The sequence below is a fragment of the Dromaius novaehollandiae genome, chromosome 1 (genome assembly GCF_036370855.1).
Source record: "Dromaius novaehollandiae isolate bDroNov1 chromosome 1, bDroNov1.hap1, whole genome shotgun sequence".
NCBI lineage: Eukaryota > Metazoa > Chordata > Aves > Casuariiformes > Dromaiidae > Dromaius > Dromaius novaehollandiae.
The window spans coordinates 117,703,443-117,717,205 of record NC_088098.1 but is presented as its reverse complement, the minus strand read 5'-3'; the positions used below and the strand labels follow the sequence as shown (position 1 = coordinate 117,717,205).

The window sequence follows — 13,763 nt, the reverse complement described above, 5'->3', positions numbered from 1 at the left end:
GAGCTGGTCGAATGTTATTATGAGCATGTAACGCGCTTTTTGGTCTGGAGTTCCAGGAATCTCTTCAACACTGTTCTTCATTTTACAGCATCATCAAAATAAACAGCTTGCTCCATAATACATCCTTCTCAGTTCTTTTCCTAAAGGACTGAGTAGAAAGGCTCTAGAGAAATAAGTAACCTCACAGTACGCAGTTCAGCAGGAGAAACAATCACAGAAAGCTGCACTGCATTTGTCTGTTAGAAATGTAAAGTTATTGTGGTGTATTACAGCAGGAATAACTGGAGTAACATAAGGCCAAGCGAAGCTGAAGGACAGTTTGACTAACAGTGTTAGTGCAGTTACTTCAAATTAGTTTTCATTTACATTTCTTCCTCTCACCTCAAATGTATATATCTATCTAAGGCAGGGGCCAAGTTACATATTTTATTTCAGAAAATCAGCAGAAGAAAGAAAATGCAGTTTTATTGTAGTGCTCATACAGTACTCTAAACTGAACAGAAGCTGCTGAAGAATCACAAAGCAAGAGGAAGATGGCTCATTTTCTGAAGACTACATTGCTAGCAGTGCCTCAGCAAGCCACTTCATGCCACCGCCTCTGGCTTTCACATTCAGTTGGCTTCTTTCCCTGTGAGTCTCCAGCATTGTCAGCAGTAGCAGATTATTTGCTTCCACTGTTCTTCCTAAAACCTCAAACATACAGGGGAGGGAGACAGAGACAGAAGAAAGGAGGTAGAAAATGTCCTTATTACTTGTTAAAATGAAAAGATACCAGAAAGAAAGCCCCTGTGCTTCATGCCTACCTAGGCATACTCTAGTCTGTTAATCAGGTCTTAAATTTGAGCTGATGGACTATTACTTTGTAAGTTAAACTGATTACTAGCTTAAAGAAAACGTGTCAGTCAGTCCTTCCTTTTCCCCTTGCAAAGCCAAAGAACCAGCTTATATCTACAGGGGTGACAAACACCATCTGAATTCTTGAAGAGAGCAGAAAGTACCACTGCTCAGCACCACTGAGGAACCGAGCCACTCTTCTCTGGCAAACAGGTCTTCATCGTAACTCAAGCAGATGATGACCAGAGGCTCAGCTGCCCAGAAACACTATAAGTAACTCCTCCCTCAGCATGAAAACCATGCTTTTCTTTGCAAATAGACAGATAGACAATCTTTGCAAATTTGCAGATAGAGTTTTTACTTCTATGCAGCAAGTGGAAGTAAAAGAGGAAGGAGACAGGGGTACATAGAAGTCACATGGTTTATGGTAATTAAATAAAAAGCACAGTAGGGCATACAGGAAAAGTGAGCAAGGCATTTTAGTGGCAGGGAGGAGGGGAGGAAGAGGCTGTCTCCTCCAGTTGATAGCAGAAGGTTTGGAAAGATGTCAGCCGACATCTTACATGCTGGCAGCTGCAGATAAACATTGAGCCTGGACACTCAAACTCCTTCTCAGAGACCACATCAAAGTCCAGATGCACAAACATTTTCACTTCCACTGGCAAGCAGTATTTACCTGTGGATAAGTTAGCTTAATGAAATGCTTAGTGACTAAGCGCAACAGCAACAGAATGGGTAAAGGAAGCACAAACATGCAATACTTTATTCCCCTAGGGGATTTGGAACCACATAACCAAGTTTCCTGGGTGCAGAGGACAGACGTTATCACCAGCAGCAGAACACATGGCAACATCTCTACCAAAGCAGACTGCATTCTTAGGGGACATGAAGAGTAACCTCTTATAGGAGGAATCTAGCAGCCTCCTTCAGAGGGTCCTCCTGGTACCAGGAAGTTCACACACTCCTTCCTTCTGCAGAGACCAAATGCCACAAGCTCTGTAGGTGCTTTCCAACATCCACTAGGCTTTGGCATGGCCACAGATAAGCTCTGAATATATAAGTTAGGTGCAGATGTTTTACCAACTATTCCTATCCCTACTGTTAAGGGTGTGGGTTTTTTTTTTTGTTTTTTTTTGTTTGTTTTTTTTACAGTAAGCATATATGCTTTAACATTCCATTACTAGTGTAAATGCTAGAAGCTAGTTATACAGTAGGAGCACATCCCTGTACTTATTTTTTCCCCTGAAGTGCAGTGAGAGTCAAACTCGTATGTAATTCTTTGATGCTTTAAACATGGATTTGGGAAATATGCATAGCACTAAAGTAAGCAAGCTTTCAAGAGAGTCTCAAGTTCTGATAGTTAAAGCTGACACTTAAAAAAAAAAAAAATACTACTTAAGTTGGAGTAACAAGCAGAAGTATCTATGTTTCAGCTAAAGGTACTTCAGGTTAAGTAACTATGTTTCAGCACAAGGAAAGGAAAGTGCAATTCCTTAGAAATGCTAGCTACAAGATATGAACCTATGATCTAATTGGTGGTTATCACCATTTACCAGTAGCTGATGCAACTGGCATACTCCTAGCCTGGCAAAGAGAAATGTGTTGGCCCACCCTGTTTGAAGATGATTTTGGCTAGCAGAGTAGAGACTTCAAAAGCTCTTTGAAGATGGAGAGGAGCAGTGGAAGCGTCAGCTCCCATGCAGTAGGTAACTGGGAAGAATAACAGAGGAGAAAATCCTTTCTAGAATTTCTAGGGGGAATAAAACACACATACACACACTCTCACACTCATAAAGTTTATTCAGGACTTGAAGTACCCATTGCTTTTGTGGCAGCCCACAATCCTTCCAAGAATGTAAAGCATCACAGGTTCTACTGATCATCAAGACAGAAGTTTCAGGGACATATAACCTAGAATTTAAGTCTGACACCCTCCAAACTTCTCAGTCTGGTAGGTGCTCTTTCAATACTTCAGATGCTTCTTGGGGATTTTAAGAGACCAAAATGATGCTTAAATAAAATTACCACCTTGGTTATAAAACATCTAGTGCTACTCTAACCAAACTTTGCAGCTAACTATATTAAAAGCTACCAAAGATGCATTTTTGTTACAGTTTCAAACACACTTACTCCACTGAACACGCATTGTCCTCATCCATCTATGCTCTGTATGTACCTTTGTTTTTAATTATTCTTCCTTAAATGTTTGCATAGCTGAAGCACAAAGACTGGCTCACAAGCTGACAACCCAGGATTAAAAACAATGTTGAGAAACAGTAGGTCTTGTATAGTGACTCAAATTCATGTTTCTTGGGGTCACAACCTTTCTCCTATAGCATCTGCTGTCCCATGCTCATTTTCCTCCCTCTTCCCCATCAAGGGGCTGTGTTTCTGTAGTACTTCATTTCCTGTATCCATATTTGAACTAGTCTTCCCACAGTACAGGTCCTTAGCTTGCACCAATTCTTGCCTTGCTTTTTGTTTTCACTTCCCATCTTTCCCATTCCCTTTCTATGTAACTTAAAATATTTTGTCCATCTGCTTTCTGTTTGATTTTTCCCCCCATTTCAATTTCTTACTGGCTCTTCTACAGAATGATCACACACCAGATATCTTCCTGTTGGTTCCACTGGGCAGGAAGCTTTGAAGACAATGACCTGGTGTCTGGGGGCGTCCCCCACCGCCACAGCTAGGCACTGCAGAGGCAGGTACAAGCAACTTATCAGACAACTGCTTCCACATAAGTAGCTCTTACATTGCCACAGATTTGTAGTGGAGGCAGACTGAGCAGCTGCGGCTCAAAATATTAGCAGCCTGCACTGGCCGAGTCTGACAAAAAGCAAGGCAAGCAACTCGGTCAATATCAACAACCACAGAAGTAAATTTTCAATGGAAGTTGCCAGCATTACAGCTCTCAAACAAGGGAATTGGAGAAATCAGCTCCTGAAAGAATATGTAAGAAAGCAAGAACTTTCAGTTACAAAATCTGGTCTGTATTATGTATTAGAAAAAAGCAAGCATACACACACATTCATAATTAGGTTAACTTAAAGGATTATTCTAAGTGATGAAGGACATCTTACAGTCAGTGACTCTTGACAGACTCTTACAACAGAGGAGAGCAATGAAGTACTTTGGTCAATACAATAGATTCTCCTTCCTTCCATTTCAAAAGTTAAATGATAGAATATACTCTCATGCTGAAGTAAACAAGCATCTCCATGATCACATACACAATGTGTCAGTATATATACACAAACACACAGCAGACAAATGAGGAAAGACACACAGCCAAAAAGAAAAGCACATTGCTAAATAGATAACGGGGCAAAGGGGAGAAGTCTTATCTTAAAGGCTAAGTCACATTTCTGCCCACTGAAGAGTTGCTAGCCCAATCCCACTGAAGTCATCCAGCATGGATGCAAGGGCCTGCCCACAGACCTGCTTTTGTGAGAGTCCCTCAAGTGCCCAGGCTTGCAGCTCTAAAGCTTAGGGAACAAGAGTTGCAGAGTTAACTAGTGCATCCCATTACACACATTTGATCAAGCACATTGCTTAATATACTAAAAAAAGCCTGTCTAAACCAAGAGACTTTTGTACAAAATGAGTACTAAGTTGACAGCAAGAATAAGACAGTCAACTTTGCTAAACTCATCTAACTAATAACTATTTCCTATAAAAAGATTTAGACCTTTTTTGTAGAAGAGAATAATCCTCTACCTTACCCATACCCAAACCAGGAACATATCCCACACTTGGCAGAAATTTAGAAGAGAGGCTATTCTCAGATCTCAAGATAAAATATGACAAACTTCAGCCAAGAAGATATTATTCTCAAATGTTATCTGTATCACATGCTTCAAAATACAATTATTCTTAATGAAAAGCTTAAAGCAGAAAACAAAAAGCTGACTCCTACAAGAAAGTCTACTACAGATCTCATCGTGTTCTGATCTCATCTTTTAGTTCCAACTCTTCAGCCTTCTTTCCACCACCACCTCCAATATAAAAGTACCACTCCTACTACCTTCCCCTTTTGTGATACTAGGTGAAGAGCAGCATATTTCAACCTACTGAAAAAGCCAAGGAAAACAGAGGAAAATTTCTGTCCAATTTCAACCTATTAAGCTGGGGGAGGGGGGGAAGGAAGGAGGACACACAGAATAGATAGGTCAACTAGAAAGGAATGAAAATAAAAACAATATCTGTCTGCTTACTGCCCTCTTTATTCACCCCCCCCCCCTTCCTACCAACAAAGATATCGAAAGCCCAATTGCTGCAGCTGCCTACACAGCAATTAAGTATAACAGTCAAGATGTCAAGCAACACTGCTGCCCATTGCTTTGGCTCTCCTAAAATAGCTGAGTGATCTACACAGCAGGTAGGGAATTTTTGAAACATGGCAACCTGCTCAGAAGCAAACAAACAGATGCTGAATACAAGGTACGCTGTGTGAACATGCAAGTCAAACTGAGACCAAGATTCACTGTAGTATTACAAAGGCAGGGGTGGGGTCCCCTAGTCCAGGTATGTGCTGAAACGAGGTAATTAAGTGTTACATCATGGTTCATACTATGTATTTGTCCTTTTTTACAGGTGACGTGGGGAGAGAAGAGCACACTAGTATCAAAATATCAGGATGCTTTCTCATTTTTTAGCAAAAGTCTCATACAAAGTATTTTTGAGCCACCCATTCGTTTCAGTTGCAAAGTTGTTTTGTCAAAGACAGGTGTCCCAGCTCACAAGAATCAAGCAGCAACAAGAACAGCATGGGAATACCTATACCTTGTCTGTCTCATGTGCCCCAGGCTGCTAATTTTCCTTGGAGGGTGTCTCATATTGCCGCCCTGTGGTCAGCCTGCAAAACAGCGTCAGAGCAATAGGAAGCCTTTTCCAGCTCTTCCTTCCCCTCCCCTCCCCCTTCCTTCCCTAGCTCTCCAGGGACTTTCAGCAACACTAGGAGGGAAGCAAGAGGAAGCCTCCCCAAAGACTTCTCCCTTCCCCAGCAAGCAAAACCTCTTGCAGATTAACTGGAGGGTCACTACCGTTTCCCACTGAAGGTCCTGCTCTGCCATGATTCCCCTGCTGAAAGCCAGCTCTCCTGGGAAGAGGTTAGAAATAATTAGCAATTCACCCACTGCTGTGAATAGTAAAGTTTGGAGCATGAACAACTATGTCTTCTTTTGTGCATCTACCTTCACAACAACTGTAGACTTTGACTTAGGCTAATGAGGGCAGGCAATGTGTTTTTCTACACATCTGTATGTTATGGGCAACAAGTCTGCCATCAAACTCTCCAAGCTCATCCTATTATTTGCCAGTAGCATACTGAAGAAAGCTACACACATGGGCAAAATCCATTATTTTCACTGTAAGTTACAGATATTTTACGTTACTGCCATCATACCTTTCTTTTCCCAAACCATCTCCTCCATGCATTCACATAAAGAGTTACACGATCCAACTCTCTCCCTGTAGTTACTCTTTGGAGAGTAGAGTGGTACCACAAAAAAGCAGAGAAGTGTTTTTTTTCCCCGGGAGATTTTTGGTTGGTTGGTTAGTTTGGTGGGGTTTAAAATTTTCCTGCAAGCTACTGACTAGGATCTGTGCTGATTGAGGACTCTGTCCATGGACAATTTACACAGCTGAATTGATACCTTTAGTATAATCAAATACCTGATGATACAATACCCACAAAAACATGATAGAGAACAGCTGTTCAGCTTTGACTTCAGAATAAAGTCATGCTCTTTTGTGAAAAATATACATGGACAATGGGAGATGAAGTTTGAAAACAGACATTTTCCTCCTTCCACGTCCCCCCACCCCCAAGATTTTGGGTACTGCGTTTTAAGACATCAAAAGGAAAGCTGAAGGGTCTTTGAGGAAATCTGCAGAGAATCAAAGGAACATAGGAGCATCAGGTAAGACAGAGGGGTCATGCTTTCCTACAGAGAGTCCCATAACCATATAGAGGCTATCTGGGTAAGGAGAAGACTAGCACAACAGGCAGAGTCCACAATTGCAAACAGAAGCCACATGCAAGGAAAGGATGAGGGATCCTCAACTCAAACACTAGTGCTAGGGAGTAAAAGAGACCAAAGGAAAAAAAAAAAAAAGAAGAAGAAACAAGAAAACAAAGCCCCCCCCACACAAAAGAAAACAAAACACATACCATTGGGAGTTTATTCTACCTAGATCTATGAAAATGCTGTAGTAACTATTAAAAGTTACCGGGGCGGGGGGGGGGGGGGAGACACACTCATACAATCATGATGCTAGTCTCTGAAGAAAGAGCCGTGAAAAACTGCAAGACTGCAGCTCTAAGAGGGTTTTCACTCAAGCTGCTAGCAATCCCGCAGGAGTTACCGACAGCCCTAAAGCATAAGAAAGCCAGGCTGCAGGGGCTTATTTTTTGCAAGGCAAGGGGCTGTCAGAGGTCAGGAAGCATGCCAAGGACATCAGGAAAAAAGCCAGCACTTGAGCAAGTCTCAGAGTAAAGCTGCCGTTACAGCATGCAGTTGTAGTATGGAGGGATTGATATAGTAGCCTGGTGAACATCTAGCTCGGGTAGCTTTATCAAAAAGCACAAACATTAAGCAGGAGTGTAATTTATTTGGTACTGCACTAGATATACTAACACGCCACATTCTACAGGGAAGAGTTATGTAGTCGCTGCATAATTTCAGAACATTTTATTAGACTTAAATTCAGGTCTCCTTATTTTGGCTAATGCAAGTTAGCACTATGCTTGAGATTAAGCATTGTTATGGGGGACATTAAAGCAACACACTTGTCAGGATTCAGCAAAATCACTCAGCATAATCAGTATACCAATGTTTTTAAAGTGCTCTCATTTCACAAGAAAAGCCACAGCAGCAACTTATCTGTATACAAAAAAGCACCAAATCTGGTGTACCGTAAACAACAAGAAAAACAGTACCTAGACATGAACTCTCTAGATTTTAGAATTGTAAGGGTAGGTTAAAAACAGCAGTATTTCTGAGCCAAAACTTAGTATTTTACCATAACCACAGAGCTAAAAAAATACCTCAAGAAACACCTATTAGGAAATAGGGCGTCAAACTCCAAAGAATAAAAGGTTGCAGATGTTAAATCTTCTGAGTGTACCGATCAATGCCCACTAGAAGCATTTTACAGTTGAAAGCTTAACCCTGCGTTTCAGTGCTCAAATCATAAGAATCAAAGATCCTTTTCACCAGCACAGCACTTGATAACATTCTTTAAGAATAGTTAAGTTTATTAGTGTCTCAGTATCATGTAAGATCTGCTATGCTTTCTCTCCTCTTCCACATTTTTAGTGTTTGCACAGCATAAGGGAACTTCCACATTAACAGCAGGTACAGAAAAAGCATCTCATGACCTATGGCTTAGAAATGGATGGGGGTGGGGAGGGAGATCATACAACACAACACAAGTACACGGAGAAGAGTGTTTTGTCAGCCTGAGTGCTGCTCCACGAGGCGGTGAGGCAATGCCACCAATTTCCTCCCCAGTTGCTCTATTTCACCACTAGGGGACTCACCTGAGAAGTCTACTAGAGCGCCTGCAGTTAAGCCAAGTTTAAAAAAAAAAAAAGCCAACCCTGACATGTGGATGCTACATGTAAAATGAATGGAAATGTACTAGTATATGTAGTACATGCAATACATGAAGACATGCTCCAGTAACTATAACGAAAAGAAAAAAAGCAACACTAACTTCCCACTGTTCTATTACAAACATACATGTCATATAAACAAAGGTTAAACATAACAGCAAGCATGTTCACACTGGATAAGATCAAAAGGGTTGTAGACTAACAGAAGCGCTGCTACATTTAGGCAGCAGCACCACGTATTAAGCTGGAAAGTAGCAAATAAACAAAGGCCGTAGAAGGTACTAGAGAAGCACCAGTATCAGCTATTATCTTCCACGGGAAGGGTCCCACCTACACAGAAATATGTCTTTTTTTTATTTATTTATTTATTGAAAAAAGAACACACGCAAGCACACCCGCACCACGGAGGGGCTCCTGGCCCGTTAAGACCAAGCACCGGGGAGCCCCGCTCCGCGCCCGCAGCGGTTATCGCCCCTCCGCGGGGCAGACGCCGCCCGCCGTATCGGCACCGGGGCTCAACCAGTGCCACAACGGCTGGCGGAGGCCGCCGCGGCCGCCCTTGCCCCCCGCCCCCGGGACCCGGAGGGGGCAGAGGACAGCTGCGGGGGGGGGGGGGGGGGGGGGGGAAGGAAACGTACATTTCCCAAAGTGCGGGAGTCGCTTACCTGTGGGCAAAAAGGGGAAGGGGGGTGCGGTGCTAAGCACGCTACCAACAAACTCTTCCGAGGAGGAGGAGGGAAGGGGAGAATAAAAAATGAAAGGGGAAAGCGGCCGGGGAAGACACGCGCGAGGCCGAAGCACGCTGCGCAACTCCCGTTTCAAAACACGGAGGCAGGGCGAGGGGGGCCGGGGGCCGTGGCGGCGCCGCCGCATGGCAGCGCCAAGGACGAGCGGCGGCCGCAGCCCGGCGGGCACGAGGCACCGGCTGGCGGCGGCAGAGAGCCGAGACTCACCGGCTTTGGGGGGTGTTGGGGGATATGTCAGGTCGCACCTGGCCAGCTCCCTCCCTCCCGTCTCCCCTCCCGCACTCACCCTTTGCATGGCTTTCAGGATCAAAGCCAGTTCATAGCGGGGCATCTTAGAGCTGGCTGTGGCGGGAGGAGCGGGGACGCAGCGGGGCAGAGGGTGGGGAAGAAGGGGGTGGCGGCGGTGCCGGAGAGGGACGACGGAGGAGGAGCTGCACGTCACCAGGCAGCAGCTCCTGCCCGCACGGCTGCCCGGCTGCACACACACCGAGACGGGCGCGCTGGCGCGGCTTAAAGGGCGCCGGCAGCTGCGCACGCTCCGCCGCGCCGCCCCCTGCCCGCGCCAAGCGCCGCCTCCGACGCCCCAGGCGTGCACACGCCCGCTCGCCCCGCGGGGGGCCGCCGCCCGCACGGCCCCCGCGGCCTGCTCCGCCGGCCCGGGGCCAGCCAAGGCCCCGCCGCGCTGCGGGGAGCGGGGCTCGGCCGTGGCGGGCCCGGCCTTCCCCCTGCGGCGGTTCCGGGCCTGCGCCCGCCTTCCTCCTTCCCGCCGCCGCGGCAGTGGCGGCTGCTGTGGCTGCTGCAGGGAGTGGAAATTTCCACTGTGTCCGCCCCTCTCCTCCCCCTCCCCGCCGCCCTTCACACACCCGAGCTCGCACATGGTGGGGGAGGAGAGTGGCGGCGCCGCGGGGAGATCCTGCTCCTGAGTCACAGCCACCCACGGCGGTGGCCCCTGCGTGGCCACGGCCCCCGTGCCCGCCAGCACGCACACGGCCCTGCGCCCTGGCACCCTCCCGAAACCGGCCCCCACATCCCCGTGGGAGCCGCGGTGGGCCGGAAACCCCCGCAGGCTGCGCGAAGGCGAGGGCGCCGGGGCAGCTGCTGGCAGTGCCCCTGGGGCGCACGGAGGCCTCGGCCTGGCGCTCTTCCAGAACCTTCCACGACCTGTGCCTCGGGGTGCAGGCCGGGCCCCCGCCTCACCCCCACAGCCAGGCACCAATTCCCCACCCCCCCCCAGCGGTACTGCTCGGGTGAAATACGTCCCCTTCCAGGCGCACGGGGCGGCAAACACCTCGCTCTCCTCACAGGCACCACAAGGTGTGTGTCACCTCGCAGCACGCATCCGTAAAGCACGTGTAGGGTTTTCTTGATTTTTTTTTTTTACAGTAATTACGCAGTTGCATGTCCGTCCTTGGGCTGTGCATGTAGCTTGCTGACAGACGTGTCTGTGGATGTGTGTGGCCTGCTGAGGGTTGTGCGTACGTACCCAACAGATAGAGGTGTCAGCTGCGTGGCTGGATGATCCCTGGCCTTGATGCCTGGGTGTTTCTGGCAGAGGAGTTTATGGGCAGATGTTTCCAAAACAGCGGTTCTAGGTGCACGCGATCACATTAGGTTCACACACGACCGTCAAGGCCAGTGACACTGTAGCTGTGCAGATGCCCTCTGTCAGCAACACATCTGACACCAGCTCCCAGCCCTAGCTGTGCTGGGAACCAGCAACTGCCTGCATCCCGAAAAGAGGCACATTTGAGGAGCCTTGCGGCAAGACAGACTTGTTTCAATCATATTTCTTTTCTCCACAGCACAGCTAGCTCCATCCAGATGTATCCTTTTTCCTTATACACGTAACACCCTAGAAAATTCCGGAAATATCTACCCACGAGCTTTCTTTAAAAAGAGAGATCATACTGAGTTTTTGTTCTAGGTTTTAAAGTCCTCCTTCCCTGGCCCTGTCTGTTCTCCCCAGCTGGTTGCAATAGCACATTTTGCCTTTCCACATCAGTCCTGTCCCATAAACCTCAGTTCTGCTATTCCTGATCCAGTTCGATGGTATTGAGGCCTTTGCAGGAGGCACACACCTCAACCGGGGTCCTGTTTCCTTCCTTCCTTTTGCCCCCTTTCTCAGTTTTTGCCTTCTCCAAGCCCTTGCCAGCCTTCTCAGCCAAGATATATCAGAGGGTGAGAGCAGAGTGAGCACAAAATAATGGAGTTTTGTAGGGTGGCAAAATGTAATCTTGATGGGGAGAAGTGGGTCCCTGAGAAGGACAAGAGGCAGATGAGGTCTGGGCAAACTTAATTTCTTCCATAGGGGAAGGATGAGTGGAATGAGAGGAACCAGAGGGAGAAGAGGGAGGTTACGGGCATGTCTTGGAAATAGAGTGCAAAAGACTGGGAAGGGTTAAGGTGATTCAGGGGGAAGATGACAGGCAAGCGGTAGTTGGATTACAGGGGCCTGGGTCAGGGCAGAAGTCTGTCTAGCCTAGCTGACTTAATGTCAGTGCAGGGCCCTTTCTCTCCATATGTGATGCAACCTGCATCCTCCTCTGCGTCATGAGCTGCTACCTCTCCATGAGCAGGAAAGCAGAAGATCTGGGACATGAACATGGGGCAAGAGGGCAAGGACAGAGAGACATGTACAGGCAGACTGTCAGGGCAGGCACTGTTGTGCTTGCTGCCGCTAAGGAAATAGGGGCACTGGAGACAGGGGCTGCTGCTTCTGGAAAGTTTCCTACATACCAACTCTTTGCTCAGCAGCACACACAAATCCAAACCTTTGTCAGACCACGCAGGCCCAGGTCTGTTGTGCTGACAAAACATGCTAAGCAAAAATCTGTTTCCCTGCCCCTGGGAAAAAACACAGTTATTTGGTCATTGCTACACTTCACTGGGGAAAAGCTACCAATTTGCTAACGCCTAAAGTCAGCCATGGGTATGAGAAAGGCAGGGAAAAAGAGCAGAGCCACCATGCCAATGCTTACAGTGAAGGGGAAGCAGGGGGAAATCTTGAGGTTAAAAAATGTTCACAAAATATCTAGGTGTCTTAGCACCCCAACTGCTTGCTGCATACCAGAGTACAACTACAACCTTGGGCTCTCCTCCTCCTAGCACAAGCCCTTATTCTCTCCAAAATGTGGTGCAAATCTCATGTCCCCAACTCCCTTAAACACCTTTATTGCTTCCCCAACTGGAACCTCAGCCTCTGCCTCACTCTCTTTTACATACATCTTCCATCTCACCTTAAAACAGAATCTGAAATCATATTCCACAATCAATTGGCATATATTTTCACATATGGCCCAAAAAACCCTCAAATCCAGACTACCTACAGGTTTTCTCTCTCACACACACATGCCTTACCCCATCAAGAGAGGGGCCTTGGCTCCAGACCCTGTACTCCCATCCCTCCTCACCATCATCGTGGAATCCCAGTCATGCCCTCCTCCACCAAAAGAGTCGTACTGTACCATCGGCTCAGCATTGCTCGCTTTTCCTCTGCTTGCACAGTGGTTGCGTAGTAGCTGATGAAATGAATCCAAGGCGCAAGTACTGCTAATTGGAAATTTTTCCCAGTACTTCCCATAATGACTTGCAGAACTGTCAGCAATGCTGTTGTTGAAGGTCTTCCTCATCTTCAGGAAATTTGAGCTCTCGGTTATTCCCTGCAGGCACTGTGGGGCAAAACAAAGCCTATGTGGGTGCTAGTAGCCATTTTTGTGCACCGTTGCAAATTATCAGCTGTTCAAGATGAATTGTCTATGAAGAAGTGTTTAACATGATCCCGAACTACACCCCGCAGCTCAGGTAAACACCTGTGCTTTGGCAGTAATTGCCAATCAACTGACAGGTGTAATTTACTGCCTGTTTGTGCTTACCACTTTACTTTTTTCATATGTTGTTATCTGCAGTGAGCTGCTTTCTTGTTCTGAACAGCTGCCTGGGCACTCCAGAGGAAATCCAGATAACTTGTGAATGATGGTCCCCAATGGAGGAGAGAATGCCCAGATATCCCTGCCTTGCTAATAAGAACCGACAGTAATTCCCACCCTCCAGATGCACCCTGCCAGTGCTGACATAATCACAGATGAGCCACACTGTTCTCTTCCCACAAAATGAAACCCTTACACCTTACTACTAAAACGACTACTTGCTTGAAACATTCGTGTTCCAGAAAAAAAGGAACACATTCACCCTTGTTCCTACTGCTTTCTCTCTCTCGCACATGCACAGAATTTCATGCAAATACCCAAATCTGAAATTTCTAGCACCACTTTCAAATGCCAATATTTGATTCTCAGCTGGACATACACTTACATTCTTCATTCATACTAACTTTTCACTACACTCCCTATCCAAGCTCCATAAATGTAGACGTGCATGTGGCCAACAAACCCTCCCTTCCTTTTTTTTGAATCCCACCCACACACATGCTTCAGTGCTGCACCTCAAGACCCCACAAACATATGATTGAGCCTGAGTCCACTTATATCTGTGCCTGAGCTTTGTTCATGCATGTAGAAACACTTCTGTGTGAGATCTAATAAACTCACTCTGACATACATAGG

At 46.5% G+C, this 13,763-nt stretch overlaps 1 protein-coding gene across 3 annotated transcripts in view; it reads right to left on the bottom strand.

Moving 5' to 3' along the window:
- LOC112988218 (small ribosomal subunit protein bS6m) overlaps window positions 1-10,017 on the bottom strand; it is a 49,435-nt gene extending 39,418 nt beyond the window's left edge. The window contains exon 1 of one of the 3 annotated variants that reach the window (XM_026108537.2): window positions 9,488-10,017. Coding sequence is in view for 1 of the 3 variants with exons in the window: in XM_026108539.2 (XP_025964324.1) it covers window positions 9,488-9,532 (45 nt within the window). In the remaining 2 variants the exon portion in view is untranslated. Of the gene's footprint in view, window positions 1-9,120; window positions 9,286-9,487 lie in introns of those variants that run through there. The other 2 variants (XM_026108539.2, XM_064524587.1) reach the window with 2 other exon arrangements.
- Between the last annotated feature and the right edge of the window lie 3,746 nt (window positions 10,018-13,763).